This window comes from Ambystoma mexicanum, chromosome 8, assembly GCF_040938575.1.
Source record: "Ambystoma mexicanum isolate Mex_15411 chromosome 8, UKY_AmexF1_1, whole genome shotgun sequence".
NCBI lineage: Eukaryota > Metazoa > Chordata > Amphibia > Caudata > Ambystomatidae > Ambystoma > Ambystoma mexicanum.
The window spans coordinates 77,308,543-77,325,096 of NC_090929.1; the positions used below are offsets into that span (position 1 = coordinate 77,308,543).

General features: G+C 47.7%; 1 protein-coding gene across 2 annotated transcripts in view; it reads right to left on the minus strand.

Annotated features, from left to right (window-relative positions):
• TSC1 (TSC complex subunit 1) overlaps window positions 1–16,554 on the minus strand; it is a 684,759-nt gene that overhangs the window by 256,165 nt on the left and 412,040 nt on the right. For both annotated transcript variants that reach the window (XM_069609318.1, XM_069609319.1), the window contains exon 12: window positions 500–554. In XM_069609318.1, coding sequence (XP_069465419.1) covers window positions 500–554 — 55 coding nt within the window. The remainder of the gene's footprint in view (window positions 1–499; window positions 555–16,554) is intronic.

Below are 16,554 nucleotides of genomic sequence, written 5' to 3' on the forward strand. Positions count from 1 at the left end.
TTATGCTAAATGCATCCAGAGAACAGTTTCTAATGCCACACAGTCAAAAGAACATCTGACCACTTAAGTAGCACATATCACCGAAATGTACAGGAATAACAGTAAAAAAATGATTTTCCTTTCTAAGTTCATGGAGCACAAAGCCTCTTATGTGTCCTAATTCTATCCCATTTCTGCAGAGCAATTGTGGCACAGCTGGTCACAAATATTCAATGACACCGTAGTTTTGCTCCGACATGCACTATATAAATGGTTGCTATGGATGCCACAAAAAGGTGGCCATTTCCTTTTATTACCTTCTGCAAACACATGTTCCAAAGGACAACTGCATGTTACTTTTAAGAGGTACACTACTTTTCCATTTCAATAGAATAAGCTGCTATATGTAGAATACTGCACAAAGAGAATAGGTGTATGAATAGAACCCCAATGCCTCACCCTTTGCATACAATCGGATCATAAGAATGGGGAAGGCGCCTACAAGTCCTTCAGCGGTTACCTGTAGGAGGCTGCTCCCTCTGGGGGGATTGCTTGCCAGGGTCCTTCCGCTCATCCTGAAATGAAACAAAAGAGACTCTTACTAAAAAACAACATTCTTAAGCAACAGTTAATCGACCGATACTTAGAGGGTTGGTGGGAGGCTGGAGCAGAGGGTCAACTAAAAAAAAGCTGCACTTACAGAGGTGCATGTGGGTCAAGGAACTCAAAAGGATGGTGTTGGGAGGGTTTTCCTAAAGTCCACTTGAGGTAAGTGAATAGTTTCTTACCAGTAACTCCTAGCGTTGGTATCTTTCATGGATTAACATGCTGTGAATATTCCAGGTCATCAGGCTGGGATACCTCGGTATCTTTAACTTAAAGTTTTCCATAGGAAAACTTTGACACTTTAGTGTCTTATCAATGTTCTTTTTGGGTGCTTTGGCCACGGCAATAGGACGTCTGCTATAAATAGCCCCGCCCCCGTGGCGTCCCTTCAGATTTTAACCTCCAAAGTAGAGGGAACCCGAACCCCAGGTTTGCCTGCAGTGGTGGCCGGCGGACGCATGTGAATCCATGAAAGATACCAACGCTTGAGAAATGGAGTTACAGATAAACTACTCCCTTCACCAGCATTGGATCTTTCATGGATTCACATGCTGTGAATAGATTACGTAGCAGTACAACCAATGTGTGGTGGTGAATCACAGGCAAACCAACCAATAGTATCTTATCACATACATGAGACAACAAATCCAGCAAGTGACATAGTAAAATAGAAAAACCCCCTGAAGCTGCAGAGCCTACCTTACGGAAACAGGCGTTGGAAGACCGCCCGCCCCAACTGCACATCTTCCACATTTTGCTGCCCCAGACAGTAATGCCTGGTGAAGGTATACGGCACTGCCCAGGACGCCGCCTAGCAAATGTCCACCAGCGCTGGACCAGAACATAGCACCGCCGCCGAGGACCATGTAGAATGAGCCTTCAGAGCACTCCTGAAAGGCTTGCCAGCTTTCGTGTGACAAAACGAAATTGTAGATGAAACTCAATGGGAAATTCCTTGTTTGGAAATAGACTGCCTCTTGTTGGAGGGCCCAAATGTCACAAACAGCTGCTTCGACTTCCTAAGTCCTGCGTACGGTTCAGTTAAAATTTGAGTTCCCCCTTAACGTCCAGAGAACGAAGGGCCTTTTCTGCCGGCGTGGATGCATTAGCAAAGAACAAGGGTAAGGCAATCGAGGCAATTTTGTGAAACGCTGACGGCACTTTCGGCATAAAGTGTGCATTAGTAGCCAGGAGAACCTTGTCCTTCATGAACCTCCGTTAAGGTGGGTCAATGACCAGTGCCTGCAATTCGGATACCCGTCTAGCCGAGGTAATTGCCACCAGAAACGCCACCTTCCACAAGAGGAACTTCAAAGAAGCCGTCAACATGGGTTTAAATGGAGGTTTCATCAAAGCTGAGAGAACCACTTTGAGGCTCCACACCGGTGCAAACCGTTTTTCCGGGGGAAATGTCAGAAATAGCCCTTTCAGAAAATGTTTCACCAAACGATCACTAAACAGAGGAGCAGCATGGTGCCTTCTCGTGAACCTAGAAATTGCTGACAAATGCACCTTGATGGAGGATAACGCCAGGCCCCCTTTTGGCAAGGTGTAACAAGTACGGGAGAAACTGAGCCGGGGAGACACCCAATTGTTTTTATCTCAGGGTGACCCTCACACCAGACCCAGAATCTCGTGCATTTAGGACCATACTAGACATTGGCAGGAGGGGCCCTTGCCGCCTCCAAGATTCGGCGACACTCCCAGGCAATCCCTAGATGACCGAACTCTGAGTGGTCAGGAGACACGCCTGCAGGCTGAGATGCCGGATTGTGATGTCACACTCTGCTGTCGTCCTGAGACAGGAGATCCGGATCGGCTCCTAAACAAAACGGCTCTTCCACCGCTAGATGCAGGAGATCCGAAAACCACGTCTGCCTGGGCCAGAACGGGGTTACCAAAATTACCCTGCACCGATTCTTCCAAACCCACTGAATGGTCCTCCGAGTCAGTGGAAATGCATACGCAATGAGGCCCGGGAACAAGAACAAGATCCCCCATTGATTCTGGATGAGCCCCTCTGCTGGCAAACTCCAAACACTGTTTTCCAAAGTAGAAAACAAGTCCGGTGGCCCCATAGCCGGAAGATTCTGGCCACCTGCTTTGCCTTCAGCCTCCACTCGTGCAGCTGACTGCCGTCCCTGCTGAGCGCATCCGCTTCAAAATTCAGAACCCTCAGCAGATGGAAAGCGACAATACTGATCCCTTGAGCTACTGACCAATGCCAAACGTCCTGTTCCTCCTTTGACAGGACTCGGGAATGCGTGCCTGCTTCCTTAAATAGAACATTGTGGTGGTACTGTCCGCCAACACCCTCACCACCCCTACGCGGACACGCAGAAGAAACTCTCTCAGGGCCCAGTGCACCGCCCTCAACTCAAGCACATTGATATGCACTGAAGTCTCCTCCCGAGACCAAAGGCCTCGTACCTGTGACTCATCGATGTGAGCCCCACCCTATCTGGGAAGCGTCTGCCACGATCGTTAATTGGAACTCCAGCTCCAGCAAGGGCATGCCCCTTACAATATTGGGTGTGCAAGTCCACCACGAAGGGAGTCTACTAAGCCCTAGTCGACCACCAGCTTGTCTAACCACAATCCTCGACTCTGCAACCACCTGTCTGCGAGGAACTCCTGCACCAGCCTCATGAACAGGCAGCAATTGGGAATGAGAGGGATACACGACGCCATGGCCCCAAACAGCGACATGTAACATTAGTCCGAGAACACTGTACCCCTTCTCCACTCGCCTGCTTTGGACCGCAACTTGTCCACTTGCTTGCTGGAAGGTTTTACAAAATTGTCCTGGGTAAGAAACTGCGCCCCCAGAAACACCAATTCCCTGGACGGCGTCAAATATGATTTGTCGAAGTTGACAGCGAATCCCAACCGTGAGACTCCCTTGCCCGTTCCTGCGACAAACCCCTTGCCAACCTATTTTCCAGGTAGGGGTACACATGATGGCCGTACCTCCAGAGGAAGGCAGCCACCGGGGCCAGACACTTCGTAAACGTCCTGGGGAATGACTTTAGGTCAAACGGGAGGACCCAGAACTGATAGTGATCCTCTCCGATCACGAAACGCAGGAACTTGCAGTGTTTTGCTCTCATCGGGATGTGGAAAATAGGCATCCTGCAGATCTAATGACGCCAGGAACTTGCCCAGTCGCACCGAGCGGATGACATCTTGAAGAGTGAGCATCTTGAACAACAAGCACCCTAGATTCTTGTTCAACGCCCAACGATCTAGAATAGGCCTCCATTTGCCGTTGGCTTTCTTTGCAACGAAGAACCGGTAGTACACCCCCTGGCCTCGCTCCACGACCGGAACTGGTTCTATCGCCCCTTTCTCTAGCATGAGCACCACCTCCTGCCGCAAGATTGGAAGATGCGGCTGCACCACATACAATGGCAGAATAGGGACCGGAGGATGCCGAAACACTGAGTGGCCGAGACACACCGTGTCCAGCACCCAGCGATCTGTTATCCGTTGCCAATCGTCGACATGGTTCACCACCCTGCCCCCCCAGCAGATTGTCCATATAGCAGTCATTGTTGAGCTTTTGAATGACTTTCTTTCGCTGAGCTTGAAAGTCCCTGCTCTTCTGAGCTGACTGGACTGATCGCCGATAGCCTTGAGACGAGTAGCAGGAGCGCCGTAACTTTGATCTCTGGAGGAGGCAAACCGGGCATTACCTAAGGCTCCACCAAAAGCTCGAAAGGAGTGAAAAGAGCGACCACATTGCAGGGAACCCAAAGACTTTGCGGTCTTGGCATCCTCTTTTATACCTTACAGGGCCTCATCAACCTTTTCCCCGAACAAGTGTTCACCCTCACAGGGCATATCGATTACCTTATACTGGACTTTTGGATGAAAGTCTGTACACTTCAACCAGGCCTGCCGCCGGAGCACCACCCCATTATTAATTTGCTTAAACCCCGACTCCGCCAGGTCCACTGCAATATTGATTCTGTGGTTGGAGGCCTCCTCCCCCTCTCGTACCAACAGAATTGACTCCTTACAGTGTTGCTCCAAAAGAGCATTCCGGGCTAGCCTGTGCTACATTTCTCGATCATATGTGGCCATAATTGACAAGGAATCACAGTCGTAGCCCCCACCGCCAGGACCGTCTTCCCAAACACGTCCTGTTTCCTGGCCTCACTGTCCGGGGGCGTAACACATTTGTGTTGGCTTGTGGGCTTACGGCTGCTGCTGCCAAAACCACCGACTCTGGCTCGGGCTGCGACACAAGGCATCTAGGGGTAGACTCAGGAGCCTTGAATTTCTTTTTCAGGCGACCCTAAACTGCAGGCTCAGAAAAATGGTGGCGCATCATGCGCAGGCCCTCCTGCCACACCTTTCCCATATGGTCGACGAGAAAGCAATCCTTAAGTTCCTCTTCAGGCGCCAGCCCAAACTCCTGACACGCCTTTGCCATCATGGCGTGGAATGCCCCAATATCATCCGGCGGAGATGGTTGTGCCGGACTACTGGGCTGCTCCACTTCAGGGTCCGTGTCCCAGGCGTCGTCCCTCGTCAGTGAGGAAGACACCGTCGACAGGGTGTCGCACAGAGCACTCTCTGGTTCCGAATCAGGTCACTCCTCTCCTCAGGATGACTCAGTGGACGGCCCAACCCCACCAGCAACAGCAATGGCAACCGTGCAGGGGGCGACTTCCTAGGGCCCTCACCAGGCAAAAAGCCGGACTCTGAGGCGGTGGCAGCCTCACATCCAGATGCCCCAACAAAGACTAGAGCATATTTAATACTTGTAAGGACAGCAGAGACTGCTGATTAGCCAACGGGTAGAGGGGCGGCCAAGGCCCCACCCCACTCGACGACCTTCCACACTGCAGATCCAGAGCTGACGGATCAAAAAGCGGCTCTTGTTCCTCCTCCATCCCTGAGGAAACGGAATACGCAGCTGGATCTTGCTGCAAAATGTCCACAGGAAGCATGGCCCAAAGCCAGCGGAGGACTGCCACGGTCCACCCGTCGGCAACAAGCCTTCCGACACAATCTGCGTCGACGATAACAGCAATGGCCCACTGTCCGGCAGACTCGTGGACTGCGCCGATGACACCACAGTCGTCGACGTAACCTCAGACTGTACTGCAACCGTCGACGAGGGAATATCCGCTGATCTCATCGTTAGAACCGCGGCTTCCATGGTCTTAGCCTTCACTGGAGACAGATTTTTTGGAAGATGAACCTGAACAGTGCTTCGAAGACTCCCGGCTGGACGAAGACTTATGATGATCTCTGGATGACGAGTGCGTCGAGGAAGACCCCTTCGGCTTCGCCTGTCCTTTGTCCGACACCTTTGACTTCTCGGGCCTACCACCAGACCCCTTGGACTGGTCAGGCCGATCCGACATGGAAAGCGAACCCCTCGCCCCCTTGGAATGATGCGACCGGTACGTAAATGACTTGCTACCTCTCCCCACCTCAGACTTTGGCAACTCCGTCCATTGCTCCTTAGTGGGGGATTCTGCCGACGTCACTCGGCGGTGCTCAGAGGCCTTCTCCGCTCTCCCTGAAGACTGGCACCCCCGGGCCGAACCCACCTCCGAGGCCAGGTAAGTGCCCTTGTTTAGCCAACATACGAGCCGTCGGTTACAGTCTTTCACAGTCTTCACCGAAAACCACTGGTTTATCTCGCAGGCATCCGCCGAGTGATGGGGGTAGAGACAGTCCGAATGGCTGTCTCCTTCGAATACCTTCTTAAGGCCGCAGGTAGCACAAGGCCGAAAGAGATTTTTTCTGGGCCAAAGAGGACATACTTGTCAATACAAAAAACACATGCAAGCACGAAGAAACACTAGGTGATCCCAACAGTTTGGAGACGGTTGAAATCTGAAGGGAAGCCGTGGGGCTATTTATAGCAGACGTCCTATTGCCGTGTCCTAAAGCACCCAAAAAGAACGTTGATAGGACACTAAAGTGTCGAGGTTTTCCATAAGAAAATGCCAAGTTAAAGTTACTGAGGCTTCCCAGCCTGACGACGGGAAATATTCACAGCATGCAAATCCATGAAAGATCCAGTGCTTGAGAAGACTATAAACCTATCCCTTAGCATACAGGTCCCCAACTCTCAGTACAAGTCTGTACTACCAAAAGGATCTGGTAGACAGAGCAGCAAGGCTCATCTTAGGATGAGGGTGTGAGCTGCAGGTAAGTACACTGAACCCAGTCAATTCAATAGTCCAAAGAAACTCTTATAAACTGAAAGTTACAATAAAATATACATTTATTTTATATACACAAGGCAGGTTAAGTAAATACATTTTTTAGATAACCAAAACATAGGAAACGTAAACAATACTTTTCAATGGCAACTGCTTCAATTGAAGTTGCTCGCGGTCACAACTGTTAGAGAATGACAGTTCTACCGTATTTCTAGTAAAGACGCGCATTCTGATATATTACAGATAAACTGTAATGCCATTCAGATCTTAAAGTCACAGCAGGCAAAGTCTGTGGGAAGGAAAAGGGTGGTTATACACACTTGAGCAGTTTTAGATGTTTTAGTAACACTTTAAGGCATCTGATGCTGTGTAAATCTAATCCCTAACAAGAAACACAGTGGAGGAGCGAATATGAAATCTTATGTAGCAGCTGGAAAGGCAAAGAATTGCATGATACTTTAATCACTAGAATCAAAACGCTTAGCAAGATACCACAAGTTACAAGGACCGTGCGAGGGACACCCTAAAAGGAGCACAAGCTGTCCAGCCTGGGCCAGAGGTATGGGTGGACACCCTAACACCTTGCAACTTCCTCCATTCACACTGGAGCAACTCTTCGGCTTAAGGCAAGTTCTACTATTAGCCGCACAGTACCTGTTAGGGACATGTATCATTTGTATGCTTCATCCCTCTCCTAGTGAGACACCCCAGCACTTTTTGCTGGACCTCTGTATATATCCTTAATGAGTAGAGCCTTTTTCCATTTGTTCATTCCTATGTGCTTTGTCTTTTGGAACTCTGTTTTACATTTTCTATGGAGTCACTTTCCTCCAAATCTCTCAAGGCATCTGTGTAACTTTTGCAGCACAGCTCCTTAAGGGCAGTGTTGCTGGGAACCCGCTGGAGTCTCCTTTGAGATGCTTTATCCTTACTACTGTTCTTAAGGATACTTTGTATCCCTCCGAAAACACTATACTAAGAGATTAGTGCAGACCACCTTATGTGGAGTGCTAAGGTGATACCTGGTATCCCCCTTCTCTCTGCTCCTGTGATGTTTTAGTCAGACAACCCTCTAGTTCAGTCTGGTGGCAGTGGACGTGTTCTACCAACTATTGTACTGTTTTCTTGTGCACAATAGGGTCACCTATGTTCCAACATAGTGGCTCCTTTCATTTTTTGCCATTTCTAGCGTGGTTCTTTGTTAGCTGTTCTAGTATTCTGGGAGGGGAGAAGGGGAGTGTGTTTTTGCCTTTAGCGGGAACCCTTGGGTGCCCCTGCCAAGGCTCCAGTGTGTCTGGGCAGGCAGAAAGTGGGGGGGAGGCGTTTTTCACTCCTCTGCCCTTTGTCTGCCTGAGTGCCTGAATAGAACCAGTGCCCAGGACAGACTTCAGTAAAGGACAGGTGATCCATCGCTAGAAGGTCTGCATCAGCAGGCAGTTTACCAGAGAAAATGCCAAGAACCTGGGCAGCATAGGCTTTACTGGGAGGATGGAATCAATTCCAGGGGACCTTAGGAGACTGGTGGTACCCCAAGAATTGATATCCAAATTCCTACAATTAGCACATGAAGACCCTCTGGCTGGTCATTTGAGTTCAGAAAGGACCAAGGAGGGGATATCATTGTACTTCTACTGGGCCGAGATAGGTGCAGAGGTTGAGAAACACTATAGGCGTTGGCACATTTGCCAGTTAGGCAGAATTGCATGCAGTACCCTCTGGGACCACCACACACAATTAGGACTACAGGTGTAGCAGGGGTGTTGCTAGGTCTGGAAAAGACCAGGGCTATGCTCATGTCGGAACTGTCAGGACTGGGGGCTAGCTAGCCTTTTGGTTGTAGCTCCTGAGATTCTATCAGGGGCTACAACCAAAAGACCAGCGGCTATAGCCTCCTTAGCCCGCTCCCAGCCCCCCTAGCAACTCCTCAGTGTAAGCAAGATCAACCTTTGGTATGAATCTTGTTGGTAGCGAGCTGAGCAGCCAGGCTTCTCAAGAGTGAATGTGAGAAGTACAAATAGTTACACAGAAGACTTTCAATCACAGTGGTTCAGGTAGACCCTTATACTCAAGGTTTCTTGATCAAACAATGTATTTACACAATCATTTATAAAACATTTCACTAGAAGACAACTTAATATTAAAGACCAATACACTTCAGTTCAAAAGTTTGAGACAGTTCGAGCTCCCTTGAAAAAAGGCGCCAAATGGCAGTTCAGTTACTTAGTGAGCAAAAAGGACAAAAGCAAGTAGATTAGATCATATATACTTTCTAGGCAGTGCAAATAGTTTCAGTTCACCAGAAGAGTTCAATTCAAGTCAATAGGCCTGGCCAAAGTCAATGGGCTAGTGTTCTGGATAGTAAAGTGCAGTTCTGGTATCAAACGCTAAAGTCTTTGCAAAAGTTCTCAGAAGTAGTTTAGGCGAAAAAGAATCATCTGTGGGGTCACAAGCCGATTAGGCCTGCAAGTGGGGAAAGTTTCACGAACTTTCTCCGCGAGAGTGGCGTTTTCTCAATCCGGTTGTCACAGTATCTTTTTGTGAAGAAAACAAATGCTGAAGTCGTGGTTCCTGGCAGTTCCTGCAGATCACGTTGTTCCCGAGCCTCAGTCGTGGGACAAGAGGGAGGACTTTGGGGGACTCCTGCACTGCACGGGATCGTTGAAGAAAGCAAACCAAATGGAGTCACTTCAGTTCCAGGCGCTGCAGATTCAAGAACACAAACTGGTGTCCCTCTCCCTAGTAAAACCTAACCAGCCTTGAGAATGGTATCCAGGTGTCTTATGATTTGATTGGTCTCACCAACTCAAAGAAAGAAGTCATCCTTTAAGGCGCTCCTCTGTCGAATGGAGTTTGGCAATTTGGATCTGCAACAGGGCTTCACCAGACAAACCAATAGTCCAGTGGTTGCAGCAGCCGTCCTCTTACAGCTCATCTTCGGTTCTTTCATTCCAGTGGCCGACTGCCTTCCAATACACAAGAGTCTCCTTTTAAACCACTTTCTCCCTTTCATTCCAGCCTAGCTGTCACTCACCCAACAGAGTGGCTTCCCTTGCCGGGCAGTCAGCCACCCAAGAACGCCAGAGTGCATTTGGGTCTCCTAGGAGACTAAGCAAAGGGAGTTTCGGGCACCTCCCTCACTTCCTGCCCACCCTTGACACTCAGACGCCAAGGGCGGACTTCAGTCCTGAAGCCCGCCAAAGGCACACGAACAAAATGGACCAAACCTGTTTGGCACGCAGAGACAAACACTAGAAGGACCTTTCCAAAACGAAATGGAGAAAAAAGAAGACCGGGACCCGTTTAAACAAAGGGGTTTAAGGCGGCATCTTGAAAAACATGGCTCCCGTGATTTTTAGCTACCGGTGTTCGCAGTCGGGAAAAATCATGGTAGTTTGTTGTAAAACCACTGCCACCAGCCTTTTCAATAGGAAAGGATAGCATTTCACTGCTACATGAGCGTTTAGACACATGGGGTACTATGCAACCCCACCAGCACTCCATTGTAAAATGGTGTGTGCTGGGTCTAGTGGGGAAGAAAAATAGACACCTCTCACGATTGACAGCTAACATATTTTGGTGGCCGAAGACTAACCGTCTCATGTACATAAAGATAGAAATAGATTTCCGAGTTTCACCAAAGAGCGAGCATTTTGATGTAACAAGGATCGCCATTTTGTTATCTAACGATTGCTCATTGCTTTCTGTTCAAACTGCTTTGCAGCACATTTTTTGCTTACTCTGCTCGACTGTTAACATTGTTGTCTGAACGTGAAAGGACAAGGCCGCAAGGCCGCGAGGCTAATAAGGAGTTTGTTGAAACACAACATAGGCAGCTCTGGAGAGGAATGCCCAGCTCCCTCCCGAATATAGCCTTGAAGGAGAGCCGCAGGGCATTTAATCATTTCACAGCTTCCAGCCAGTCTCGTTATATGGTAGAAAATATTAGAATAAAGCAGCTAAAGGCTTGAATTATGCTCTTCTTACGCCCCCCCCTTTCCCAAGCCCTGTAGAGCATGTCGGCTCCCAGGACACGAATAGCACATCAAAGATAGCTCGCTTAGAAGAACAGAAGCACTGTGTTCTGTTCAACAAAGAAAAGATGTCTCTACACTTGCAAGGTTGCATATTGTTGCTAGAATAGATATTTGAAGGTGTCATTCGTCGAAATTGTCCATCATCAAACAGAGTTCAAAGAAACCCAATAAAGGGCGGTGTTACATGTCACAGACGATTGTATGATATGCATTTTGTATATATGTAACTGATGTACGTCATTCGCTCTCTTGCGCCCCTCGCAGTCTAGAGATACACATCGCGGGGCGTGAGACCGAGTTGGCCAACTGAGACTATTTGCTATGCAATAAACCCTAGCTTTGGAAATACAACCTGTCTGGCATATCTATCGTGAGTGGTGATTTGCCTTGTTTCCATAACGCGAGGTACCCCTAAGGGCCCCTTTCAAGATGGCCCCCGAATAGGGACCCTCCCCCACTTGTTCCATTTTGTACGTTGTAATAGAATAAAGGTGGAGAACGACGAGGACGGGACGATCGAGCCGGGATCAAGAGGTGTTCGGGGCGCCCTGTAGAAGTGATGAGATTCCTATGCAGATCTGCACACATCTGATCCCTGATCGACGTATCTGGCCAGATAACAAGGAGGCGAGGGTCCCGAAACAAGGAAGACGACAAGAAACAGACACAACGTCATTGGTTGCGTCAGTATACAGACAAATTGCGTCCTGGAGGACAATTTGATTTATCAGGTGAGTCATACCCCGATTCAAAATAACCCTGATATTGGTTGAGAGTTGACTTTGCAAAATCAAACGCCCAGGGTAAGGTCGATTAACCAAGGGAAGGTTGAAACATGCCTAGGGTATTGTCCACCCTAGCGGGCTTTTCCCGCTGTGGTAGACAATCTTTGGAGAATGGCCAAATTGCACCACCTGGGGGAACGCCGGCGTATGAGATGTATGCGAAGTATGGTGTGGGAGATATAATATTCTGTGAGACTTGGCATAGGCAAACCAGAAAGCAACAAGACCATCAGTGGCCAATAAATGGTAGTTTTGAGATAGCGAGAATAGATAACCTAGAAAGGGTGTTGATAAGAAAGAAAGCGCGTCCCGCAGCACTTGATATCGTTAAGGACTGGAGAAGGGAAGCAATGCTCCAATTTAGAAGTAGAGCGAAGCATGCACGCAGGCATAAATCGAAAGATGAAGTAGCGGAAGAAAAGGAGGAGGAGTGGACGGAGGGTCTAAGGAGGTCAGGTTGACGAGACCAGTTGAACATAGAAAAAATATACCCACAACGGGAATTGCACATAGCAGATGAAGTGATGGAAAACATATTGATCCATACACAACAAGGCCCAAGATCAGAAGCAAGGCCAAACACACCAGTAATACTTGCTCAAGCCCCTCCCGTAGCTCAAACTCTCCCTCCCGTAGCTCAAGCCCTCCCACAGCCACAGACCACGCACGTAGCACTATTAGCCAGCCAGGCCCACAGCAGACACTCCCCGTTCCTACTGTCCCATCCGCATCTCCCGCCCTAGATACAGACTCGGTACCGTCCGTCCCTCCAGGGGTTGAAGTGGAAACCACGGGGGCGAGAGGCAGCACTGAACAAAGTGGATGCACAAGGATAACTCGCAGTGCGATCAGCAAAGAACGGAAGGCGGCATTGCAGCAACAGGCAGAGATGTATATAGATGGGAATGATGGGACGGCAGCATTGGCTTCGATGTATGGCTTCCGAAGAAGCAACGAAAGACAGGTAGTGTTGGAATGCCTGGGTGAATATTTGGTGGAGAGATGGAAAGTTAATTGGGAAATTACCATTGCAGCGATTGTTAGATCTGAATGCATTAGCACGCTGTAGAGAAAGAGATGAAGTAGTAAGGGAACATGTATATGGACTTTGAGCTTAAAAATGAATTGGAAAATGATTATGCTGAAATGTTTATTGCACCTGAGTACAGGGGTAAGGATATCGGGAGAGATAGGCAGGAAGTGCTAGGGCCACATAATCGACGGCAACATTTACCATCGCCAGGGCGAAAGACGATGGTGGACAAATTATTATTGTTAAAACAGGTGGGGGAAGACTTGAAAGCATGCATATTGAAAACAAGGGTGTTACTGCAGCAAGTAGCAGGCCATAATAGAGGAAGAGGGAATGCACAAGGGAGGAGTAATTTGAATATGCATGGGGGGCCATTGGGACCAAATCAGTGTGCATACTGTAAGGAGGAAGGACACTGGCGAGCGCAATGTCCACATTTACAAAATAGAAATGGATCTGGCCAGAGAAGACAGCACAGAGGGCACCAAGGAGCGAATGGACCAAATAGGGATAGTATGCAACAGCACCACAATAATGAAGGTAATCAAAACCAAGCCCAAAACCAAAGTGCTCCTAACCAGAGTCAGGGCCAGCAAAACCAACAGTATGGGAATCAGAGTGGGGGAAATAGAGGAAAGAATGGGAACATTTTCAATACACAGCCAAATACGTATTACAGTAATAGTAGTGACTACACATCGGATGATGTGTTATTTCCCCAATAGGACAGCCCAGGGCAGGGGTCGGAACCAGTGTCTATTCCTGTGAATCAGAGAGGACCCTATGTAGAAATGAGAGTCAGGAATGAGGAGCACCGCTTCCTTGTAGATATAGGAGCGTAAAAGTGTTCAATAGACCATCACTTGGTTCCGGATATACCACTGTCAGGGCAAAAGAATATTTCCGTAGGGTTCGCAGGTACACCAGTCATAAACCCAGTGTCCCAACCAGTCCCAGATACCATAGGACCATTCACCGAACATTGTCCCTTTCTCCTAACAGAAAATTGTAGGGAGAACCTGCTGGGATTGAGCTTGTTGAAAAAGCTAGGTGCGATTATACATTGCACGTCAGATGGGGTGTTTCTGACGATTTGGCCACAAGATGCCCCTGTGTCAGAATTCATCTCTGAAACTTTGCCAGGAGAGTTAAGAAAAGTGCCAACCTGTATATGGGCGATGCATGATAACGATGTAGGATGCTTGAAGATAGAGCCAGTGAGGATCATTTTGAAAGAAGGAGTTACACTGCCGCGAATTCCCCAGTATAAAATTTCGGCTAATGGAGAGAGAGAGGATTGAAAAGTATTGTTTCAGATTTGGTGAAATTAGGGGTAATTGAAGAAATTACAGGCAGTACATGTAACAGCCCGATTCTTCCAGTGTATAAGAAAGGAGGCAATGAAGTACCATATTGTTTCATAATTGATTTGCGCGCGGTAAACAAAGTAGTAGATCCACAATTTCCCTTGGTCCCAGACGTCAATACAATATTGACAATGATGCCTGCCTCAGCAGAATACTTTAGTGTAATTGATCTAAAAAATGTTTTAGCATTCCGGTGGACAAGGACAGTAGATATTTGTTCACGTTCACATTAGGGGGCCGATCATTTACATTCACGTGCATTCCACAAGGATATATGGAAAGTCCGAGTATTTACAGTAGAGTTTTAAAAGTGCAGCTAGACATGCTAGAATTACCAGTGGGGTGTGTACTATTGAAATACATAGATATGTTGATCGCTGCTGATACAGAAGAGATTTGTAAAAAGAGCACCGTATTACTACTGTCACACCTAGCGGCACATGGCCATAAAGCTAGTTTGAAGAAGTTTCAATATAATCGAAAGGAGGTGGCTTATTTGGGCTACCTACTTTCGAAAGAAGGGCGAAGGCTAACGCCAGAACGCATAGAAAGTATTTCTTGTATGCCTATTACAAAGACACAGAAAGGAGTCAGAGCCATAATAGGCATGGCTTCTTATTGCCGGCAGTGGATCAGTAATTTTGCGCTGATTGTGAAGCCAATGGTGCTATTAACTAAGAAGGATGCGGTGATGGCTTTGCAGTGGAATGAAGAATGTCAGAGCGTTTGATCAATTGAAAACTGCATTATGTTCTGCTCCAGTTTTGGGCACACCAAATTATGAAAAAGTTTTTAGATTGTTTGTATGCGAGAATGAAGGATGTGCATTGGCCATTTTGACACAGGAACAAGGTGGAAGAAATAGGCTGTGCGGCTATTTTTCTTCTGCGCTGGACCCTGTAGCACGCGCACTACCACGATGTTTGCGATTTGTCGCAGCGGTTGCTGCGTCGGTGAAACAAACAGAAGGGATGGTATTGGGGCATACTTTAATTCTGATGGTGCCACATGCCATAGATGTCCTATTAAATAGGACACAGACGCAACACCTCACCTCTGCTAGATTGACAAGATGAGATTATCTTGTTCGCGCCCCATATCCAAATTATGAGGTGTAGCGCTTTGAATCCTGCAGAATTAATGCCACTGCCCACAAAAGATATTGGTGACAACGAATCACCACCCCATGATTGCTTAGTGGTCACTGAGGAAGAAAGGAAGGGGAAGAGTTGATTTAAGTGACATCCCACAAAAGGAGCCAGATGGAGTTATTTTGTGACAGCTCTTGTTTTAAATTACCTGATGGCACGCCAACTGCCGCTTACGCTATCACTACCCTAGAGAGCGTTGTAGAAAGCAAAAGAATCCCCTACAACTCGGCACAAGCCGCAGAGATAATAGCATTGACCAGAGCCTGTGAGATTTCTGAAAATTTGAACGTGAATATACATACTGATAGTCAGTATGCTTTTGGGGTGGTTCATAAATTTGGTCGACTCTGGGCTGAGAGGGGTTTCTTGACATCGCATGGGGCCAGAATTCAACATGGCCCTTTGATTGTACGATTGCTGTCTGCACTCACGTTTCCAAAGCGCCTAGCAATAGTGAAATGCGAGGCACATAAAAAGGTAACATGCAAAGTGGGAGAGGGAAACGCATTTGCAGACAGAATTGCAAAACAAACTGCCACTGATTTGTATAACAAAATGATGACAGTCCAGACTGAGGAAGTACCCTGTATGATAGAAGATGGAATTGCCACTGTCAAAGAAATGCAGGCCGAAGCCACGGCCGATGAGATACAAGGGTGGGCAGAGTGCTCTGCTGAGTTAGATTTAGAGGGTTGTTGGGTGGACAAGGGAACTAAAAACTTGATGTTGCCAAATTCCTATGTAACTTCAATGGTCACAATGGCTCACAGCCCTACCCACATCATTGGATCGGTCATAGCCCCTGCTCTTTTCATTCGGACGCTATAAGTCGTCTAAAAGATGGAGTAGTGCAATCTTGGCGACCAAAGTCATGGGAAAGCCATACTTCAACATTTTAGCCCATAGTAACAATCTTATCACAGAATCAAAGGCAGCTGTCAAATCCAGAGCGGCCATATATATCGGTCCTATTTTTGAATGTTTCATGGACATAAATGGGCAATTATGGTGGTGTTTAAGGAACAGCCAATGAATTTGCGAAAGCCCACTTGAAATTTTGAAAGTAGAGAGGATGCTGATATAAATGACTGAATAGCAATCAGCAATAAACTAGAATAGATCTTAGCAGAGGCATCCATGAGCGCAATTGGCCTAAAATTTGCAGGATCATTTGTTGCCCCTTTTTTATATATCGGAATTATAATGGCCGAACACCAGAAACTAGGAATAGTGCCTGTTTCATGAATCGCATCAAACTTTATTTTCAGGCTGGAACCGGGCTCTCCCCGTATGAGATTGTGATGTGGAGGCCGGCAAATGTTTGGTGCGCACCTCAGCCAAAGCGACTGAGTGGCAGATTGCCATGACTGACTATGCCAAGGAGAAAACAACATTCTCAACCCCAGAAGGC